This window comes from Chenopodium album, chromosome 4 (assembly GCF_948465745.1).
Source record: "Chenopodium album chromosome 4, dcCheAlbu1.1, whole genome shotgun sequence".
NCBI classification, from domain to species: Eukaryota; Viridiplantae; Streptophyta; class Magnoliopsida; order Caryophyllales; family Amaranthaceae; genus Chenopodium; species Chenopodium album.
In genome coordinates this window covers 79,097,078-79,114,618 of record NC_137837.1, presented here as the reverse complement: position 1 = coordinate 79,114,618, position 17,541 = coordinate 79,097,078, and the positions used below count along the sequence as shown (strand labels likewise).

At 34.9% G+C, this 17,541-nt stretch overlaps 1 protein-coding gene and 3 pseudogenes across 2 annotated transcripts; all 4 read right to left on the bottom strand.

Moving 5' to 3' along the window:
* Positions 1-3,676: 3,676 nt before the first annotated feature.
* LOC145627456 (two-pore potassium channel 1-like) lies at positions 3,677-7,925 on the bottom strand. Of its 2 annotated transcripts, XR_014111393.1 has the most exons (4): positions 7,771-7,925; positions 4,794-5,725; positions 4,507-4,574; positions 4,136-4,234 (listed from the first exon to the last, which is right to left on the bottom strand). XR_014111393.1 is itself a non-coding variant. In XM_081679844.1 (3 exons), the coding sequence occupies exons 2-3, from the start codon at positions 5,681-5,683 to the stop codon at positions 4,042-4,044; spliced, it is 1,083 nt and encodes a 360-aa protein (XP_081535970.1). In that variant the 5' UTR covers positions 5,684-5,725; positions 7,771-7,925; the 3' UTR covers positions 3,677-4,041. The 2 variants fall into 2 exon arrangements, 1 of the variants encoding a protein (XP_081535970.1); XM_081679844.1 differs by lacking the exon at positions 4,507-4,574 and having other exon boundaries at positions 3,677-4,234.
* A 733-nt stretch (positions 7,926-8,658) lies between these two features.
* Positions 8,659-10,232, bottom strand: LOC145628305 (two-pore potassium channel 1-like; annotated as a pseudogene).
* A 173-nt stretch (positions 10,233-10,405) lies between these two features.
* LOC145628304 (two-pore potassium channel 1 pseudogene) lies at positions 10,406-12,272 on the bottom strand (annotated as a pseudogene).
* A 1,890-nt stretch (positions 12,273-14,162) lies between these two features.
* On the bottom strand, positions 14,163-16,459 carry LOC145628303 (putative L-type lectin-domain containing receptor kinase S.7 pseudogene; annotated as a pseudogene).
* Between the last annotated feature and the right edge of the window lie 1,082 nt (positions 16,460-17,541).

Genomic DNA, 17,541 nt, shown 5'->3' with positions numbered 1-17,541 from the left:
TAGTCGTTATTATGAACTTGTTGTTGGAATGTATGAGGATGACATGAAGTTGGCTAAAGAAACAAGTAATCAAGAATTTGTCGGAAATTAGGGCAGAAAATGGAAGAACTTAAGAAAATGATGCAAGACATAGGTATCTTGTTCAATCAAGAGTTTTATGATAATGTTAACTTCCCTATATTAAAATTTTATGAAAATTTCTACTCCCTCTGTTTCTAAATTACATTACTCTTTGGAAATTTACACGGGAATTAAGGAGGAAAGAATAAGACAAATAACAATAATTAGATAATGCAATGGGAAGTACAAAGATAGATTAGTTATTACTCATGACATGTCATCAATCCTTTGCAAAAAAAAAAGACCAATCACATGCTCCTAATTCAAAATTTTTAACCAATCATATTCATTGTAATTTGGCACAAGGATTATGAGTGAGATTAGATAAGGATGAGTGAGAAAGCATTAAATATAAAACAGAAAAAGAGAGTTGATTTACTTAAAAAAAATTACCAAAAATAGAAAGGAGGAATGTAATTTTGGAATACCAAAAATAGAAAGGAGGAATGTAATTTAGGGACGGAGGGAGTACTAATTTTAATTTTTGTGCAGAAAATTTTGAGAATGAAGAGGCTACATCATCAAAGAAGGGAAAAAAGCAAATAAGCAACAATCAAAACAAAGCTTCAAAATCGCAAGAAAAGGTATCTGAAAGGCCAAAAGAAAAAGAAAAGAAGACATCATCAAAGAATAAAAAAAAAAAAAAAAAAAAAGCAAACAAGCCACAAACAAACTTCAGAATCGCAAGTCAAAGAAAAGAAGTCTTCGGAATGCAAAATAGAGAGTGAGCAGAAAGAGGGGAAAGATGGTGAGCTGCTGAAACAGAGGGTTAGCAAGGATGAGGTGGATAAAAAGGAAAGTTGTGCTGTTCCGAGTCCACCTGATAAGTATGTAACTTCTATCACAATTTCATTAGAGTCCTCTTTGCAATCTGGAAACTATAGAGGTACTGCAAAAGATGTCCTTTCATTGCCAAAATCCTTCATTGTGACAAATCAATTCGAAGTTGCCAATTTTAAAGTTTTACAGTCATTGTGCTACTCCCATCAATCATTATTAACTGTTGAAGGTGTGACCACACATAAGTCTGCTTATTTTTTCATTATAGAGCGTGTTTATGTTATTAATGAGTTTTTTGGATTGGAATTAGAGAGTTTCCGCAAGAATTCAAGTTGGAAGACTTGGTTTAATTTTATTTATAATAAATTTTGGGTCATTTTTAGGGATATAATCAAGGGACTTCTGTTTTTGTTTTTTAGTGATAGAGGAGCGTGTTAATGTCTCATTTGCTTGGTTTATATGTGACTATGAGAGGTCGGGGAAGGGTGTTACCTGCTATGAAGCGTAGTAGGAACACGAAACAGGATGTTAAGGATTTTGTTCATAGGATGTTGGATATAATCCGCTTGCCATTACCTGAGCAATCTGATTTACAACTTTTAACACTGCCTCTTGAGCTAAAACATCTACTTTCAAGTGTTCCTCAGTTTATAGACTATGTTCCTCCCTCTTTTATGTTGGATCATCCTTTTTTTTTGGTCGACAGAAGAAAAGATCAATTATATTTCTAAATTGAGGAGAATTGAGGGAAAATGTGGGATGGTTCTTGAAGAAGTGTTTCAGGAGGATGCACTCTTTGTAAATTGGAAGGATAAGCTCGAGGGGGTTTACTATAGCGTGTGGGCAAAAGGCCCGACGATCCAAGTAGGAAACTTCCACGCCATAAATTGCCTGAAGGTGTGTATTTTGTGAAGGTTTACCGTTTACAAATCGACATTATGCGTTTTTTTGGAGCCGTATATAGGCATGCTAATCAGAGTGAATATGATGAAGCTCGTGATTTTCAGGTTTGTTTTTCTTTTAAAACTGTATGATTGTTTTTTTATGATTATGTGTATTGATACATTACCTAAAATTTGCATATTATTATTTTCATATTAAATAGTTCAATGCTAAATAAACTTTAATTTATAAATATTTTGAAAAATATTTTATAATTAAAAACAAGTACGGTCAATTGATCCTGATTCACTCTTGGTGAGGAATGGGTTTGAATTATTCTAACGAAGAACAAACCAAAACAGAGAAGAATAAATAGAGAGAAATACAAAATTTCCAACAGACTACTTGCGATTACTATCATTTTCGCGGTTTTTATTAAATATATTTTTCCACTTAAATTTCCAACCCTTTAGAAGGAAATAAAAATTTGAAAGAAAAAAAAAAAAGTTTACATACTAATTTTTACTTAATTTTCCTACCCATTATAAACAATTTTTTAAAAAAGGGTTGGATATAAATTTATATAATTCAAAATTTAGCAAAATAAAAATAAGATACATAATAATATAAAATTTAAATGAAAAAAAAATTAAAGTATACCAAACAATTAAATTAGGAATTTTGAAGAGTGTCGAAAAAAAAAAAAAAAAAAAAAAAAAAAAAAAAAACAGATTTTTGGTTTAAATGATGCATAAGTTTATTTTTTTACCAAATTGTTGTGTAATATTAATTTTTTTTTACCAAATTGTTGCCGGAGTGATATTTTTTTTTTACTAAATTATTGTAAGGGTTTTTTTTTTTTTTTTTTTTTTTTTTAACTAATTTTGTCAATTGGCCACAGAAAACGTAAGCACTAACCTCAAAAAACATTTCAAACTCTTCTTTTAACTCATTCCTCCTTTTCAAATTCCCAATCAACTCATTTCTCACCACACAACAACATAAATCCCACAACAATGGCATCCTCACCCGCCGCCGCTGCCACCACCACCACCAACACACTCCAAGACAGAGTCGCCATCGTAAAAGTCATTTCAAAAAGGTTAGGCAAGAGTAAACAAAGATCAGTTTTGGCACTTCTTGCTGAACATTCATTTCAGAAAGGTTAGGCAAGAGTAATAGTTATAATTTATAGAAATAACACATTAATGAATATTGAAACCTTGTATTTAAAGCAAAAGTTAGGCAACCTGCCAACCAGTATTGAAGCATATTACTTCGGAAAGTAAGATTCTAGGCCACATTATTGGAAATCTTTTTAGAGAACTCTAAAGAGTATCACAGGGGCAATCACAGGTAGCACTTAACTATGAATAATGGATCTGACCTCGCAGATAGCAATCAGCTCCGGTGACTATGAATAATGTATCTGACCTCGCAGATAGCAATCAGCTCCGGTGACTAAGACGATTCCTGTATATTCTACTCCAATACACAGTAAAAGTCATGGCATCTGACTCGAACAAAAGACGATCCCAACTGAGGGAGTTTTCACTTTTATCCCATACTCTCCTTCCTTTCACCTCTAGCACAGAGGTCATTATTGCAAAAGCCTGACAGCATGATAGATACATTCCAGATACATAAACTTCGAAAACACGCATCATTGGGTTCTACTATTGTTGCCCAGAATACTAGATTAGTTGGAACTAGAAGAAAGATAAACAAAAAACGATGTACTATCCTAAGCAATTAGGAGGCATATAGGTAAAAAGCCTTCCAAATTGATGAAGATAGTTTTTAAAGATGCCACAGACCATGTCAGACTTAAAACTCAGGACATTACACATGAGATACAGGCTGTGAAGAGACAATAAATTAACCGGCATTTTAATTGTATGCAAGTTCTCTGTATAACAGCATCATAGGTTATAATAAACATATATCACGTCCTAGTTTGGAGCTAAATTCCTAAAACATTGTACAGAATACAGATACATAGCAACTGAACAAAAGCTAAGAAATGTTTATCATAATTTTAGTATATGGACTGAAAAGAATTGAAATAATATGAAAATCAGAACCGTGGTTAAAGCATGGCCAGGAGATCGAGGAATAAGTGAAACCAGAGAACTCAGAGATCGAGCCACTTACAACATAGCTGATGTACGAATGTATGATGTGATCTTGAATATTCATATATACTTCGTATATTATATATAGACAAATAAAGTCTCAAATGTTTTCAAAAATGCCTTATCAACAAGGTCTCCCCTGATCAGAAGTTGATCCTTTTGCTTGTGGAGATGATTGAGCTAGTGCTAAATCAGACACGGATAAAGTTCCTGACTGATCAACATCCAATTCTTCAAATTCTTCCATCATAAGAGATATATCGTCCTGAGTGATTTTTCCCAACTCTTTGAGCTTATATAGAACAAATTCAGCAGCACTGACAGAATTCAGAATACAGAACAAAGTTAATATAAGCACATAATTTACTTAATGCTGGAAAGACTTTACTTTCTCTTGTATAGTTCGAGCAAGCTTGTGACTTTGTGAGGAATCAAAAGTATATAAATCCTCAAAAAAAAAAAAAAAAAAAAAAAAAAAATTAAAAAACAGAAAGATGAGGGAGAAAAAAAAAAGAGAAATTGTACAAAGAAACATGATATTTCATTTTTAATTAAAGCTCCATCATCATCACTAACAATTAAATCATACCGTTTACTTCAGCAACAGAAAATTATGCAATTCAAGGAGAGAATGTACCAAGGCTTTGTTCTCACCACCTATACATATATAAATTAAGGACACAAAACTCCAAGTAAGGCCAAGAGGTTCAGAAAAGGTTCAAGAAGTGGTTATAAGTTCTGATATGGGCTACTAGAGTTAATTCTTAAGATCAAATAAGTCAAGATTAGGCCAAAAAGTTCACATATATTAAGACAAGTAAAAATTTGTTCAGATAAGGGCTAATAAAGAAGGTAAGATGCATAACTTTCACTTACTTAACAACTCCATCATCATCGATATCAGCAGCCTCAAGATCCACATTGGTCATATGTCGAGTAAGAACACAGTGCACAAGGTACTTTTGTCTCTTTTCAGTGTTTATCTCAGTAAGATAGAGGAAAAACTGAGCTAAGCATATTGTGCTTGTCAGAATCCACACAACTGCAAATAAACGACCTCCCTCAGTTGAGAAACTGCGATCACCATAACCAAGGGTAGTGATGGTACAACAAACACAATAAAACGCGTCTATAATATCCAATTTCTCAACAAATGTCAAGAAGAGTGTTCCAGTCATGATGAGTATCAAGAGAAATATTAAGGACAAGATGAATTTGTATCTAGATTTGTTTGTTTCAATTTCCTTCATAATATCGCTTGGACCAAGTTTTTGTCTCATATGCAAAGCTTTAACCATCAATGCTTCCTGCTTCTCAACTAGATAATCTGCTCCTCTACTAAGAACCAATCCAACCAAAGCCATGCCTATGAAGACAAAGGCACAAGCAAGGAGCTTTCCAGATACACTCTGTGGGACCAGGTCCCCATATCCGACTGTAGTCATGGTGACAATGGTGAGATATAGAGCATCAACAACGTCATTTGTTTTTTGACCACTAATGTGATGTCTGACTAAGTAAAAGCAAATGACGCCAACAACCAGGTAAATGAACAAATATGCAGCTACTCCTATTAAACTAGGATGCAGACTCCCAAATACAGATTCAGATATTCTAGCAGAAGCAGCACTGCCATCTACTTCTCCAGGAATGTGCTCAGCAAGAGGTGCACTTTTTACCCGGCGAAACCTTCTCTTCTTGACTGCATCCTTTTGATTTGAGGGTTTTGATATTAGGGACTCCTTTAAGTCATTATTATGGGCCATCAGACCATGTCACACCAATAACTGTTATATTTCAGTTATAACCTACAAAACGTACTCTAGAAGTTTAGGAATTCATATTCTCACCCAGAGAGAAGAAAATAGTCTCATCATGAAAACACAAACAAGGATATACATAGAGGGTATTAATGATATCTTATCATGACTATGCATCAGCATATTTTTTGGAATTAGTGACAGCATCTTTTACCCCAAGAGTTACCAGAGCAACCGTTTTAGCTCATATCAACTTAGAACATGAATAGTTCAGAAAACAATGTCAGGTTTTTAAAACCAAAATTCATCCAGTTTACTTTGGCAAATATGATGGGTTCCGTGTAAATAGCCTAATATCTAATTTTTCACGTGGACGCTTCTCTTAGGCATAATTATGAAAATTGTTGTTGGCATAAGAAAATGGTTATTAAATTCAAAAGAGGAAAGGAAAATCCTTAATCCCAATAAAGGAACTTAATTTCTCCTAGGTATATCACCACACATACACACACACACACACACTTTTGACAAATCGATTACCACAATGAACAATTATCTACCGCAAGTTTGACGCATCAGAAAATTCAATAATCTCTTCATGTGAGCAAGCTGCAGATTAGAATTTGATTCAGCACAGATTAGTCCATCTATTATTTTGTCTGAATCTACCTCCTCCCCATCAATGCCTTGCCTTTGCCATTCAATTCAACAAATTGCTAAGGAACTAAACACATTCTTTGCATACTATTTGCTTCACTTTGGGCCAAAATGTAAGCCATTAGGAGGGTATCTGACATCTCTACAGCCCAGCTGCACAGTACCCTTGGCTTTCAAATTCCAGCCTTCATAATATCATCAAAGACTTTCTTGTTCCATATAAGATATAACCCTTGACTTTCAAACTTGGTCTGTCAAAACTTGAGTAGACACACTCAATGGCAATCAAGTTACATCAAGATATATTTCTTTTTTTATTTTTTAAGGAAATCAAGATGTATTTTTTAACTTAGGATATATGTGAATCAGGGCACCTTAGTAGCAAAAAAATTGAATAACAATTAACAATTGGAGCCAAACACATTTACTATCATGAAGTTTGTCTAGTGATAAGAAATTAATTGTACCATAATAATCTTCAAGTAAAAAAGAATGCAGCCAGTTGAACTTCTTATTGAAAAAAAAAAATGGTTTCTACTACTCTATACTAGATAATGAGGCCTAGCTATTTCAATCTTTTTAATGGAATTTTGCTTGGTATGAATCACTAATCATCGTTGATAAAAGTATACAATTGTCTTATCCCCTTTCCAACACAGTGAAGCATGGCATGAATTGCATAATGGACTAACATGAATACGGTGTGCCAAATGAAGACGACTACTGCTAGTCCGCTACTACTATACCACAGCAAACATAGTGCCACGAGCCCACGAAACCCACCCTGGAGGTTGGGGGTATGAAGAGAATTCCTCCCAGGGTATAAAGTTATGTATAAACCACTCTGCAATCCTAATGCCATTAAAACCCACCACCACTACCTTCCACCAAGATCCACTTAATACCATTACCCCCTCGCTTTATAGTATATAACCCCGAAAAATCATCGTGTATACCACATTACCACCACACACACATACATATCATCACAGTCCCACCATAGCCAATCTACATAGTCTACAAACATGTGATTGCACACATCGTTTATGAACATAGAGTTCTTATTAACATTAATTACAGCTTAACTTTCCCAATTCATGCCAATAAATGGGTTGTTCTTGTTTCGTCTAAAAGTTCTTTTGCATTTCAAATTTTTTGTGAGACATTCATAGTCCAAACATGAAGAATTTCTAAAGATGAAGGGAAAACGAAGTAAGCAAAATACAATAGAAACAACAATAATACAAAAGTCCCAAAAATGGCTCAGTAACTTATAATTTAACACAATTTAATGGGCAATAATAGAATTTATCAAGAAAATCAACATAATTGAGTAAAATTAAAAGAGTAACAAGCAATTATACTACTGAGGAACATGGATTAATCAGGGAAGACAAACAAACAAAGTAATTAAAATGGGGTTTAAAATAACTTACAAAGTAAAACTGGGTAATTTCCAAACTGAAGATCGAAACTTTGATTTTCCTGCAGTTTGGCAAGAGAGAAAATTACAAGGAAGATAACTACTGAAGAAATGAGAAATTGAAGATCCAAATAAAGAACAGGCCAAATGTAAACTGTAAAGTTAGCCAAATAAAAGGCCAGTTAAGCTGGAAACTAGGAAGTGGTGCTCGTGGGCCGCTTTAACAAATTGGACACCACATGCTACCAAAAAAGTGGAAACTGATTCAGCATGTTTAAGTAGAGGCGTAAAAAACTCATCCGACCTGACTCGATTCGACCTGATTTGAAATGGTTCTTAAGGAATTGTAAAGGCTAAAGGGAGCAAACTTATTAGTAGGTGACTACTTGGGGTCTCGGGATGACTTTAGATAATTTCAAGATAAATGTATACTGGCCTTGCAATATTTATACTATAAACACTCACTTTTTTTTTTTTAAGTGTTATTTGCATATATTTACTTAACTTATCCGAACTTATTTAAATTGTTTTAGATAGCAAATCAATGGTTAAGAAATTAAGTTTCATTTAGCATTACATTTGTCCACATATGCTGTCATGGTCAAACGGTAATGATCCTCACTCTAGTAACTCCAACAACCAGCACGTTTAACAGAGTTTAACTCTTTATTTAAGATAAGCACAATCACTAAAATTTATCCCATCCATTACAAATCTGCTTTAAAAGCCAAATTTCAAACATACTTGCCAAGAACAACTAAAATTCGTGCTGAGCATATGGTAACTTCCTTCAGCTCCATACTCTAATTCAACCAATATTTTTCTCAACAAAATTTCATGATGAGCAATATGCATGATCAATTTCTCACAGGAGCTGAGCATCAGATGGAGGGAGCAATGTTACACAAAGTCACAAAGTGCAATCCTTAGCTAGTTAAACATATATATATATATACAAAATTCAGTCACTATCTTCCCTCTTCATCGTCAATTCCTCACTGATCTGGTGATTTCTTTGGTGTAGGTTATCTCGCTAAATGGTAGTCCAAATCATTTACCAATAACCAACTTCAAGACTGATCAAAATCTAGATCTTTGAATTCTTTCATTACAACTGATATATCATTTTGAGTAATCTTCCCCATGTCCTTCAGCTTGTATAATACAAATTCAGCAACTCTGCAAGTCAAAGAATGTGGTATTATATCAAAAATAATTAGATTGAAACCAAAGGTAAGAAATGAGGATACATTATTTTCTTATGAGAAAGCATCAGATATCATCATTCTTGACTCATTGTACTTGCTCTACACCTCCATCAACGTCAGTAGCAGCAGCCTCAACTCTCAAGATCTACAATAGTTGCACACCGAGTAATAACCCACCTAACTAGGGCATTTTGCCTCCTTTCAGTACAAAGCTCAGCGAGATGAAGGAAGAATAGCCCCAACCATACACTGGTTGTCAAAATCCACATAATTGCAAAACGGCCTGCCTCAGTAGAAAAGCCATAATCTCCAAATCCCAAGGACATGATTGTAGCACAAACACAATAAAAGGCATCAACAGCTTCCAACTTCTCAACCAGCATCAAGAAACATACAGTCCCGCATATCATAAGTAAAAGAAGGGCTAGAACAACCACAGTTCAATTTTGTCGAATTTTGCTTGTTTCCATGATATTCTTCATAATATCACCAGTGCGAATAAGTTGTTTGCGCATATGCAATATCCTGACAAGCAATAACTCTTTCTTCTCAGCAAGATAATTTGTACCTCAATTGAAAACCAACCCTAACCCTACCAAAGCCATCCCCCAGAAGACGAATGCACAAATGAGGAGCTTAGCAAGGGAACTTTGCGGGACCAAGTCACCATATCCAACTGTAGTCAAGGTAACCATACAAAAGTAGAGAGCATCTACAATGTCATTAGTAGTCTTTGTACCACTAAATTGATATCTTATTATGTAAAAGGAAAACCGAAAATGCACCAACAGAAGGTAAATAGTCACAAAGATAGTGATTCGATTACAGCTTGGACGGAGTCTCTAACAGATAACTTTGGGAGTAGGACCAGGCTTGTGACAAGCAGTTAGATTATCTCCAGAGAGGAGGGCTGCTATGGGTGGAGCACTTCTAGACCGGCGAAGTCTAAATTGCACCATTGGAGGGCTGATTAATTGACATGAAAGATCTATGGATTCTTCCAATAGTGGTTTGTTCAGGTTCTTTTGATTCACCATTTGCAAGTATTTACAAATCTAGTATAATCAGCAAATAACCTACAGAGTATTGAAAGCTCAGAGTTTAGTTTTAAAAATTTCCTCTAAAAGCTAGTATAATAAGTTTTACACAATATGGATTAATTTTTGAGGGACGACCATCTCAATCTCAAATGGGAAAAATCTCACAGGTATATTTGTTTGTTGTTCTTGGCAAAAAGAACTTGAGATGTGAGATATGGCTTTATCATTATAGTTATTTCACTTCAAGTTCGTAGCTTAAGGAATAGTAAGATTGATAAAATTCCACTCCCTATTCTTAGTTTGTAGCATCTCATGCAAAAACGAATCAATTATTGATATGAACCAAACATATATAGTTTATATATTTAGTTGTTTACACACCCCAAACCACCACAAACACTTACTCTACAACTCCATCGTTGTCCATATCAGCAGCCTCTAGATCTACAATAGTCACACGTCGAGTAAGAACCCACTTGATAAGGGCATTTTGCCTACTTTCTGTGTTAAGCTCAGCAAGATAGAGGAAGAATTGCCCCAAGCAAATAGTGCTCATTAATATCCACAAAACTGCAAAAGCACGACCTCCGTCTGTTGAAAAGCTAAAATCTCCATAACCCAAGGATGTCATTGTAACACAAACACAGTAAAGAGCATCCAGAGCATCTAACTTCTCTACAAAAATCAGGAAAACAATCCCACTGACGATAAGTACAAAAAGGATTAGTGCAACCACAACACACTTATATCGAACTTTCCCTGATTCAATCTCCTTTATAACGTCACTTGGTGCAATGCTCTAATGAGCAATGCCTGTTGCTTCTCAACAAAAAAAATCTGCCCCATGGCTGAGAACTAACCCTACCAAAGCAATCCCCAGGAAGACAAAAGCACAAGCAAGGACCTTAGTGAGGGCACTTTGAGGGACTAAATCACCATTTCCAACTGTAGTCAAAAGTAAAGAGAATCAATGATGCTATTACTAGTCTTTTTACCACTTACCTGATCTCTTACTATATAAAAACAAACACCACCAGTAAGAAGGTAAACACTGATGTACTAAATTGAAGTTCAAATTAAGCAAAATTCTATCAGCATTTTAAAAAACCTTGATAACGTCAAAATTACTTGAATGAAAGCATAATATTTAACCTAACAAATTATAATGTGAATCTCCGAAATTTAGATAGTCACTAGCATAACAATAAAATTGAAAGTTTTGAAAATTGTTGAAACCTAAATTAAAATTTGTTACAGAAAAATTGAAATCGAACCATTTTAAGCCGAATTTGTGGCTTCGTGTAGTAATTTCTGTTGGTATTAATCATCCGTGAATGGAAGCACTGATTTCTGAAAAATAGGTTGCTTTGGAGTTTAACGTTCCCTCCATTTTCTCGCACTCCAGTAAACTTTGCAATTTTTTTTTTGTTAAATTAACATTTCATTATTTGATGGTAGTCTACTAGTCTGTCTAGTGTCATCTTGTCAACGGTGTTAAAAAGCTTAGGTAGGCTCGGCTTGAGCTCAAATATCATCGGCCTATAAATATTGAGCTCGACTCAAGTTTGAGATGACGAGACTCATAAAGGTGAGCTCAACTCGGTTTAGCTAACACTTTAAGACTCCATCTAGGTTTGTTAAGCCCAAAATCAAAAATGTCTAAATGGTGCTAATAGTCATTGTTTAAAAAACAATCAAAGTTTGGGTTTTATATAACTCTTATGTTCTATCACTTGCTGCTATCTTTCAAGTTTCAATATATGACTATTTCCTTTTTCTTCTTTTGTTGGTTCTTCTTCCACATAAACAACAACAAAAAATATGAACGGAAGCTCCAATGCTTAGCGACTCAATGAGAATGCAAACTTAAGTTTTGAAAAATTATTTTAGTTCCTAAATTCTAAGTATGAAACAAAGTTTATGTTACTAATTATCTATTACAAAAAAATTAATCATATACAAAAATCACAAGCTTTTTCATGAGCTTTTAGGCTTGACTCATGAAGATCTTGAGCCAAATCCAAATTCAAGTCAAGCCCACGTACTCGAGTCTAACCCTGAGTGTACATTAAAATCTCTTAGACACTACACTATGACACATAAAAATCGAATTTGTACACAACCTTATCCATTGTTTCATAACCCATTCTAAGCACGAGGCCCATGTATCCAACATTTCGACTTGGTATGTGGGGGTGTTCAAGAGCAATTGACGAGTCGAGCAAAGCTTGATAGAGGGGATTCGTCTTGCAACCCTGAGTGTACATTAAAATCTCTTAGACACTACACTATGACACATAAAAAGGTCAAATTACTCCACTAACATGTGTGTTATGTGTCAATTATACTAGGACAAAGGAACATAGTAAAGTAAGATCATGTTCTCTTCAATTTGTATTTTTAATTAGTAAAAATAAAAAAATTCATAATAGATATAATAGTTTCGCCATTTTTACTTGTTTCATTTATAATGTTTATCGAGATATAAATCTAATAGTCAATATTTTTATTCTTAACAAGCTAATAGTCAATATTTTTATAATGTTTATCGAGATATAAATCTAATAGTCAATATTTGTGCTTAGACATAGTCAACAAAGATATGTATAGGGAATTTAGGTGTGTAGTAATTTAGATGCTTCATTCACATTAATTACCCTGCTGGATACACGATAATTTCAACCGGGTATGGACACGGACAACACATGTTGGCTAGGTCATCCAAAATTCTTACTAAATGTTGAGTTTAGCACCTTGACGGCTAGACCCGTACCTGTGTGGCTGTGTATACATGCAAGGCTTCTGCCTTGCCTTTTTGTTGTTTCAGATGTAGTGTTCTAACTGTTCTCCCTTTGGTTTTAATGTGATGTACAGTAGGCACTAAACATCATGTACTCGATCTATACGAGGGAAGGATTTTATTTTTTGTTCATGTTGATTGCATATGTTTCTGTTTCCTCTAATATGTGGCATATGCTCAGGCATTGACATCTGGTCAACTAGCTCCAGGGACAATCAAACATAAGAATATAAGAAAAAGCACCAACTACAGTCAATGAAAGCAACATCAACAATCTTTGACTCTTCCATTGTTAAAAAAAAATACACATTTCTCGTATTATTAAAAACTCAAAAATGAACTCAAAATCATGAAAAGAAAGCCTATCCACTACTTAACCTAAGCATAAGTGAAAGCCTGCCTCAATAAGCCAATATTTTCAAACCCCGAAATCCATCTAAATCCCCCAATTTTCTTATTACCTCAATCGCCCTCTTTTTCGAAGTATAATCAATCAAAAAGTTGGCAACTTAGCATTGCTCTAGTTCTAGTGACAAATACATGTCAATAATTATAAATTTAAAAACTGCCTAAAAATTCATTTCATAGGGTGTAACTAATAACCAAATTGGAAAAATCGTTACCCTAAAATGAATAATTGAAATTCATAAGCTTCAAAAATAACATAATCATCAAACCAGTATCAAGCAAAACCATACATAGCAAGTTCAACAATTTGCTAAAAAAACAAGTAAAAAACACACGCAAAAAAAAAAAAAAAAAAAAAAAAAAAACAAAATATATATATATATATATATATATATATATATATATATATATATATATATATATATATATATATATATATATATATATATAATTCAAATTAGCAGGAAAAAATATATAAAGAAAAGGGTTATACCCCACTCATCATCTTCTTCAACAGGGGAAGTGGGGTGCAATAAAATGGTAAAATTCTATGATCAATGCTTTAACTCCGGAAAGACATAACACTAAATTATGCACAAAGGGTCGTACATTTCATAGTAGTTACTTTAAGTTGCCATGAAGAAAGGAAACCAGGTGGATAAGCTAATCAGACCAATCAGTTTCGAGTACCAGATGTATCACAGCATAGCCAACTCTGAGCACAAGTGCTCAATCATGTAAGTTACTTTCATTGTTGTGCATAATATATGTATGAAGAGAAATTGAAAGAATGCCATAGAAGGAATTTTCAAGTATTTATTTAATTGAGTTACAGCAACTACATTTGTTGTGTAATGTACTAATGTACCAAGAGAGTTCATACTGCCTAAACTATGAGATGTGCAACATAGTTCAAGTAAAACTTGAACTTACAGTATTAAAGAATATGTCACATTGTAACACTGTGCAAAAAGAATGAGAGAAAAAAATCAAACAAACAAATGAAAGAATGTTTTGAAACTAGAAGTGGTAAGAATTGTTCAGCAAATCTCCTTAAAATCTGAGTAGACTGAACTGTATCCTGAAACAGGTCTTCTGACGCCTTGCTCTAAACTTCATAATCAGAAACAAGGTCTTCTGTACTGAGGGGAAGGCTGCTTGAGAAGATTAAGGTGGGCTTCAATTTTGGAACGAGTACAGGACTGGCCTCATTGTTAAGAATCTGAAGCACCCTCCTCATGTTAGGCCTCTCTAAGCAATCAGGATTCGTGCAGCTCAACCCAACAAGCAGAAGCTTCTTCATTTGTGCCTCATCAAACTCCCTTTTCAACCTCGGATCAGCAGCTTCCAGGAGCCTTCCTTGAGAATGCAACCCCCAAACCCAATCCAGCAAATTAACCACATTTTGATCACCAATCACTCGCTCTATTGGCTGCCTTCCACAAGCTACTTCAAGCACCACAACACCAAAACTAAAAACATCAGTTTTTTCAGTAGCTTTTCCATACTGCAGATACTCAGGAGCCAAGTACCCCATTGTTCCGGCTGTTAGAGTTGAAACCGAGCTTTTATCATGATCCATAAGCCTAGCTAACCCGAAATTGCCCAGCTTTGGGTTAAAACTCCCATCTAACAACACATTACTAGTCTTGATATCTCTATGTATAACCTGCTGCTCACACTCTTGGTGCAAGTATGTCAGAACTGAGGCTAAACCCACCGCAACATTGTATTTTTGAAGCCATGGGAGCAGGTTGTTGTCGATTTTTGTCTCGTGATAGAGCACTTTGTCAAGGCTTCCATTAGGCATATAATCATAAACTAGCAACAGTTCACCTTTTTCTGCACACCAACCTTGTAATTGAACCAAGTTTTTATGCCTCAAACAAGCAATAATCGATAACTCAGCAAGAAACTTGGCCTTATTTTCATGGTTATGCTTTGATCTCTTCACAGCAGCAATTACTCCTGAAGACAAGAAATAAGTCCCAAATGTGCCGCTTCCAAGAATCCAACTCGGATGAAACCCCTTTGTAGCAAACTTCAGCTCTCTATAGCTGAACTCTCTAAGATTCTTTGAGCTCGATTCGAGCCTTGGAGCCGGAGTGATTGTCACAGTACTGTCAGACACATTTTGAGTCCTGTAATGAGGTCTGACAGGTAAAAATCCAAAAGTCTGTAAACCAAAACTTTCAATCAGATGAACTTCAGTACTTCCTTCACTGGAACCAGAAAACCCCAAGTACTCAAACTCCTTCATATACTTCAAAAGATCACTTTCGACTTCTAAAACCGGGTTTGTGGGCTTGGTATTCGAATAACCCATGTAAAATTTCACCAGTTTTCTCTCATTTGACAACAAATAAGCAGTTTTGATTGACTGTAAGCTATTAAGATCCAAACCTACGTGATTATCATTCGGATAATTGCAATAAGGAATAAGTTTCGTATCGAACTCAAACCCACCATGACTTGTGGCACACGCACAATCAACTGCCTCTTGCTCCACAGCACCTGCACCAGCACTAGTACCAGCACCCGAACCCGAACCCGAACCCGAACCCTGACCCTGACCCTGTGGCAAAATTCAATAAAAAAACAGTAGAAAGAATTACTTATATGATTAGCCTACATTTAATTATTGAATCATGAAATCCAACACAGGAAAAATCAAGAACACTTTAAGATTTAAAATCTAATATTGTAACAAACTATTATAATTAATTAAATTAAAACCCTAATTAGTTCTTATGTATGCCTTAAAGTCTTAATTACCTTGAGTATTAACAAAGCTGCAGCAGCTGAATCATCGGGTGTGGTTCTGGGTTTTCTCGGGACTTCAAAGTTTAGCAGGTCCGGCGGCGGCGGCGGCGCCGCCATAATACGCATTAAGATCAAATATTCAACGGGGTCCCATGTGAGTTCAATTCTTGAACCAATCGTTAAGAAATCTGCGTAATCTCTGACAAATTCAAGCCACCCATCCTTTAATTCCCTCGTCACTGAAGCATCACCTAGTTTACGACGGATGTCGTAACGGAAACGGTAGGGTTCTTTATCAAGAAAATCAGCATGTTTAGCAGGTATAATGATTTTGGGGTCATTTCTGGAGAGCACAGCATCGGTCCGCTCAGCGTCTTCCCGCCGACGGAGAAGCATCGTCGGCAGGAAAAAATCGTGGTGTAATTGTTGACGAACAGTGTAAGTTCCCCTCAAGGCGTATTTGTCGATTTCGATGATCTCCATAGCAAAATTAGAAATTGAAAGAGGATTTGAAATGAAAAATTGAAGGAGGATTGTTTAATCACAGAGAATAGAGAGTGTGTAAAAAGAAACTGAGCTTGTGCAACTAACGAACCCTACTCAACTATAAAAAGGGGTAAAATCGTTACCAGTAATAACGGTTCCGGTTTTTTTAAATTTTCCATTAAATAAGTAAATACTCCGTACTTGCCCTTTTGTATGTCATTATAAATAATTACCATATTTGCCCTTTTGTAAAATGGAAAGTAATAAAGAGTGGGGGTATTTCGGTAATTTCGGTAAGGATGTGGAAAGGATAGTGACGTTTCTACGGAATAAATTTGAAATACAGAGGATTGTGAGGATGCCACGTGGAGGTTTTTTTTGGTTTTTCCGATTTTTTTTGGGAGTGTGAGTGTGTGGGCTTTAGAGCAACTCTAATGATTGGGAAAAGGGACTAACTTGCAAATATTAAAAAGCTCAAGCTAGTAGCTACACCATTGTTTCACATCTTGTTGATTAGCTTTGTCAAGCAAATTAGCTTTGTAGAGCTAGCTTGGCAAATATTTATTAGATAAAAAATATTATGAATTTAAAAATAAATTAATTTACAATTAGCTTAACCATTGGAGCAACACATAGCTTGAATTGTTGTAGCTTAAGAAGATGATTTGGCATGCTAAGCTATTAAATAAATTAGCCAACCATTGTAGTTGCTCTTACGAGGTGGTTGGAAATGTCATTATCATGCCATTATGCCAAACTGTTTGTGTTTGTAAACTTCTTAACAATATTAACGAGTAATGCATAAATACGGTCCCTAAACTTTTGCATTTGTACACTTTTAGTCCCTCAACTTTCATTTGTGCATTTTTAGTCCCTCAACCACCACTCCTGGTGTTTCTGACCAAAAGTTGAGGGATTTATCCTAGTCAGCAAAAGTTTAGGAACTATGAGTCATTAATTTTTTATTTTTCTCTTTTTTTTTTTAAGAATTTTAATTTCAAAGGAATCTTTCTAACTGATGTGGCAAATGGTACAATGAGAAATAGTTTAGGGCTTAATCAGTTAATCTTTTTCATGTC

What these genes read in the sequence shown, in the direction of transcription:
- LOC145627456 (XM_081679844.1), bottom strand. Translation starts at nt 5,683, where the DNA reads ATGGCCCATAATAATGACTTAAAGGAGTCCCTAATATCAAAACCCTCA. An exon ending in GATGATGATGGAGTTGTTAA is followed by an intron (nt 4,235 to 4,793) that starts GTAAGTGAAAGT and finishes GAATTCTGTCAG; the next exon opens with TGCTGCTGAATTTGTTCTAT.